This window comes from Aureobasidium melanogenum (assembly GCF_000721775.1).
Source record: "Aureobasidium melanogenum CBS 110374 unplaced genomic scaffold scaffold_48, whole genome shotgun sequence".
NCBI lineage: Eukaryota > Fungi > Ascomycota > Dothideomycetes > Dothideales > Saccotheciaceae > Aureobasidium > Aureobasidium melanogenum.
Window position 1 is genome coordinate 1 of NW_024470100.1, and position 5459 is coordinate 5459.

The 5459-nt window shown below is 51.0% G+C and overlaps 1 protein-coding gene across 1 annotated transcript; it reads left to right on the forward strand.

Moving 5' to 3' along the window:
• Positions 1 to 3296: 3296 nt before the first annotated feature.
• On the forward strand, positions 3297 to 3986 carry M437DRAFT_70534 (uncharacterized protein; the record flags this gene model as incomplete). Its single annotated transcript, XM_041025483.1, has 2 exons — positions 3297 to 3429; positions 3508 to 3986. 2 exons carry the CDS (start codon positions 3297 to 3299, stop codon positions 3984 to 3986), a joined length of 612 nt encoding a protein of 203 aa, XP_040874790.1.
• Positions 3987 to 5459: the final 1473 nt, after the last annotated feature.

Sequence of the window (5459 nt, forward strand, 5' to 3'; positions counted from 1 at the left end):
CAACCACCCCAACTACCTGAAGCACAGGATGAAATGTCCACAGCAACGAGAAGCAAAGGCTCTGCGGTTGAACTCTTCGAGATCGTTCTCAGAGTGTTTTTTCCCACGAAAGAATTTGGAGGCCGTGACCTACCTGAACTCTCATGCAGCTTCCAAGAGGAATCTGTAGATGTCAGTGTCAAGTTCGCAGTCGAGAGCTCCACAAGCACTAGTTCGGACTACGAACCGTATTCCAGAGACCCAGCCAAGCCGCTGGAAGAGTCCTTGATGATGCTGGCAAAGAAGGCATTGAACATTGCAGGAGAACATGAGTTCCATATTCATACTGATGGAGCTGGTACGCATATCTACATAACACACCGGAGCGATTCATCTTAGCGTACCTTTGGAAAGAAGGTGCCAAGAAAAGAAAGCACCTTCCGACATCAATCTCGGCATTTCAGCTTGTCAATAACACGTTGCGATCAATCCGAGATTTGCCTATCGTGCCTTCGCATCGACACGTTTCGCTCGAAGACATACGTCGATCATTGTTGACGACGTAAAGTGACGGGAAAACAATGTTGGAGGTCAGCCGGATCTCGAAGAACGGCCGTTGGAAACGTGAAAGAGGAGGATGGAAGACAGCTTGCAAGGACTGGCGGATGGTCCGATCAAATGTCTGCTTGAGCCTATGGAGGCCACGTTGGACAAGTCTACTTGATGGCTGTCTTCAAGATCCGAGCCGCGAACGCATCAAGCTGGATTTGGTCAGTTTGCATGGTTTGCTCCTAGATGCGATTTCGCATATGCGTACAAACAAGACAAACAGGACATCTTGCAATCCATGGCCAGAAAGCTCTCGAGCAAGCAAGTGGAACGCATACGTGACATCTAGTGATCAGCGTCTGGTGCTACAACTCTAGGCCCGCTCTTACCTAAGCGCCTTATCATGTGCCATTGGCGATTGGAGCAGTTGAGGCAGTTACTCCTTCTTTTGGTACACATCAATGTTGGATGAGAGGACGTGATCCTTGATGTTGTTGTAATTTATGAAGCGCCGTTGCTCTTGGCAGGTATTAAAAGATGGAATCATGTGAGCTGAACCGTCAGCTTTACGCTCGCTTGACAGATGAAGGGAATGTCGTGCTCTCTATATCTTATCGAAAATAGGCTTAGCCATTTGCACGAATCTATGAAGGTATCGCACCGGACACACTGTCGAAACCTCGATTATCCTTTCCACCGAGGTCCACCCGGAGTAGTTTCAGCTGATCGACAGAATATCCTCTGTGACTACTTAAGTCTGCTTAACTTTACGACTGTCTTTGGTTTTGCTACCAAAAGCTCATGGGCCAGGTGTCGGACAGAAAGACATCTTTGCTTGCAACACAGCTTTTGGGGACAACGAAAGAGTCTTCCAAGCACTGAAGAGATAAGGATGTTGACATCTTTGAGTAATGCTTGGCTACTCATCTATAGGACACTATGGTATCGTGACCGATGTGTCTCGTAGGCACACTCAATTGTGTACATCACTAGGTCGCAGCTTGTCCTTCTCTCGGGGTCACCAGCCCATCAAGCCTGACAATCTCTTGTGTGCGAGGTTTCAATAGAGATCGTCTCCAGCTCTCCCTCCATAATTGCTTCGCTATGGAACGCTGATGAGACTTTCATACCAGAGCTTTTGCTTGCGTACCCGTTGTGGTACCATCTCCGCACGTTCTCTGGCGTCAACCCTGTGATTCCGGCTCTCATCTCCCCGTTTCTACTAGGCATTGGATATGTTCGCATATCAGTATCCCACGGAAGTGTCTTTGGGTGTTTGTGTAGTTCTAGATGGACGGACCAAGGGGTGCCTTATTGTAGCACGTATTGCAGATCTGAAGCCACAGCGCTTTCAGAATTTAGGACATGTAGGTATATTGATGGCCAAAGCAAGACTTTGTGGGCCACGGTCAAATGTTGATAAGTACGCAGCATGTTCGGGGGGAACGATGATTGGGATTCCATACGACGTCCTGGACGATCTTCACTGTCATAGGAGACATGGGATTCGTTAGAACCCGAAGCGGCCATGGTGCCATTTACTCCGGGAGGGCGCGCGCCAGCTTGTGGAGTGCTCCAATCGGTATTGCTCGCCGGTGTTGGAGGTTTAGATACGTACAGAGTATCGAACTTGTTTTCGAGCCGTTGCAAAGTCTGAAGAATATAAATCATGGTCTTGTCCTTTCTGCGCACCACAAGTCTTAGCGACAAGTAGTCACTTTGTTCCAAAGCAGACTTACTTTGTGGGCTAAGGTTCTCGATAGACACACTCGACATTGAGTCGCCTACAAAGGCCACACTTGGGTCTTTGCTCATCACATTTGGTTTTGCTAATTGTCGAAAAAAAAAAGCAGTCAATAAACACAAAAGCACATGGCCGAGTAGTTTGGTTAGCCTCACCGGCTGCGACAAGTTTGACAGGCTTGTGCTGCGATGACGACACGCTCTCGCCGTAAGGACATGTCAGTCCTGTCATCCCCTTCGGCCCCCATGGATTGCGACAGTGCTCGTAGAGTGAAACTATGTTTTGTTGCAGAGCCGCAGCGTGAAGGAGTCGGAACGGAGAAAAGAAGGACCTGATGGATGTTGGAGTGGCCAGCGGCACGCCGTAGGTAGAGAGGTCGTCGCACTCGTTCACAGCAGCGGATACGTGACCAACCTCGAGAAGTCGCTTCTGTAGAAAACAGTCAAGCCGACAAACGGAAGATGAGCCGCCGAAAGAGGGAATGCGACAGAGTTCACGAACTAGCATGTTGACATCAGTCGACGCTAATCGCGAGCAACCGGGTGCACCAGACGAGCGTCTTTGGTGCAGACGAAGTCAAGGATGATGCGCGACTAGCGACCAAGAATGACGCGGGCAAACGAAATGCCAACCCCAATCAGGATAATTTACAGTAAGGTTAGCTCGAATGCGGCTCTTATTAGCAACTCTACTCGTACAGGGCTGCAGCTGGACGAGCTGAGAGGATGGCATTCCTGGACAGGTCCATGGCAATTCACAAGACATCAATTCTTTGTCCTGCCTCGACCACCACGTTTGACTAAAGGTTGCGTCTTGATTGTCGCATCGGCTTTGACACAGTCGTTGTTCCCCACCTTCGCGTAGACCGGGTACAGAAGAGCTTTCGGGCACAGAAGCACATGGTACACGACACCTCTCGCCTGATCTCTCCAGCCTCGACCGGACTGACAACAGCAGTGTACATGATTGAGCGCTGCATGTGAGCAACACCCTCGACCTGGCGGATGCCCCCGCATTGCTGCCCATGCCTGGAGAAGCTGACGCCAAAGCTGAAGCTGACGCTGTTCGAGTCAATCACCACCACAACGACAACCAAGACTCGCCATCGCAACCTCCCGATTCAACTTCCCATGCCCCGACGAACCACCACTCCCCCAGTCCGCGCCCTTCCGAGGGCCGCCAGGCTTCACGGCGCATGAGTCTGGAAGTCGTCGCCGAGGCTTAGGGCGATGTAGACGGCTTCGTCAAAGAACTCGACCAGATACGCCGCCAGCTCGACGACCAGATCCACAAATTCATCGCCCAGAATGAGAGAGTTGAAGCTTTACGAGCGCGAGTTGCGCACACGTTATCGCGCCCTACGCGCGCCCTCCATACAGACCTCTGGGAATCCCTCGCCCACTACCCACCTGCTGACCAGCCTTCGGGTGCTTCTGACACCAAACGAGACGCTCAAGGCACGAACGACAAGAGCCATGAATGTGAAAGTGAGCTTCTGGACCTGTTCACCCCTGTATATCTCCCGCTACTAGAGAGCAGGCCTCTTGGTCCTAGCCGTTCTCCTTTTGCTCCTGCTCTCGGTGATACTGACGATTCATCAACTATTGTTGATGATCGCCAGGCTCTCCAGCGCGCGAATACCGACCCTGCCGACGACAACGAGTCTCTATCCTACAGGCGGGGCCTGGGCCCAAGGGCCCCTTCATCTGGTTGAGACCAAGGGAGAAGCTTGGTATCTGCTTTGAAGTCGCCCTCGGCTGGTCCAAGACTCTCCAACAAGAAGCGTGTATCGCTCATCGTAGGTGACGAGGGGGTTGCTCCGAGCGATAACATCTTCTCGAGTATAGCCAGAGACTCGAACCATCGTTCAGGTGACGAATTTCGCGCCCAACACATCGAAGCACAAACACCCGCCCAGTCCACAAATTCCAATTCCATTCTGTTCTTTCATAGGAAGAGTTGCATCACATGCTCTGCTCTGGGGACGGATTGATAAAAACCACCGACGCGGCAGAGGGTCAATGGTTGTGACAATCGCGGAGCATTCTCTTGGGATTACATAATGCTGGTCCCATTGTTCTTCTTGCTTCGACCGTTCATACACCAGGCACAATAAACCTGAGATTGCATCAGTGATGATCCTGATAGTGTTCTGGGTGTTAACTACGTGACCACAGCCTTTGCCGGTCCAAATCTGACGTTTATGTTCACTCTCTCCAACACCCGGTTCTTCCTCACATTTTGGGCTGACATAGGTCTCTTTCTCGATGGGGTCCCTAGTGAAGCCGTTTGAGATCGGTGGCAGACCATATCTGGCTGAAGGAGACATGAGACTATCTATGAGATTAGCAAAGGTCAAACCCGCTGAGGAGGCCATGGCGCTCGTTATACCATTCCTGAGGTTGAAGAGGTTGTTGGGTCTGGCCGGAACGAGAAACAGATCTGCTTGAGATATACCGCACCTCAGGACTGATTGACTCCCTTAAATGACTGGATGCAGCCAATTTTTGGAATTTGTCATCCTCAGAGAGGTCTACGACTAACATTCCAGCGCGGCTCAATATGGTAGGGAGAGGTGTACGCTCTGTTGGACGGACGCTTTGATCTTGCGGAGTAGCATCGTAATCAGATGTTGGATGAGTGACACTGTGTCTTGGTGATCTTATAGAGGATTCTAGTGCGATGGTCGCGAGTGAAGAGGACCGAACAGGGATCTTGCGAGCGCAAGAGTATCATAGAAGAACAAGGGCTGGGAAGTGTCACAGGCCATTCCAGAATCTCGTCGCTCTGGCGAGCGAACAACATGAGCTCTCTCAAGCTCATGGTCATTGCAGGATCCATACTAGATCAACTTCATGCGTGTATCGCAGCGCAGGGATGGCAATGGGCGTGGTGCATTGAGAATACACCCTGTCATCAATATGAGACCGCTGGGTCCTGCAAACAGGTCGCCTCTTCCTGAGCAGTAACAGTCACCGCTTCCCTCTCTCGTGGTAGAAAACACGAACGGCACGACCTAGATCGCATGGTCCAATCCTCTTGCGACCCTGTTGTGTATCACGTAAGCGGTATAACTAAGGTTCTGGCAGCTAAGATGTTCTGTGGCCTGCATTCAACCCGTGGCTGTTCAAGTTAGCTACATAGTCTACATCCTGTCACAACCTGTCAATGAACTTCCAGCCCTCAG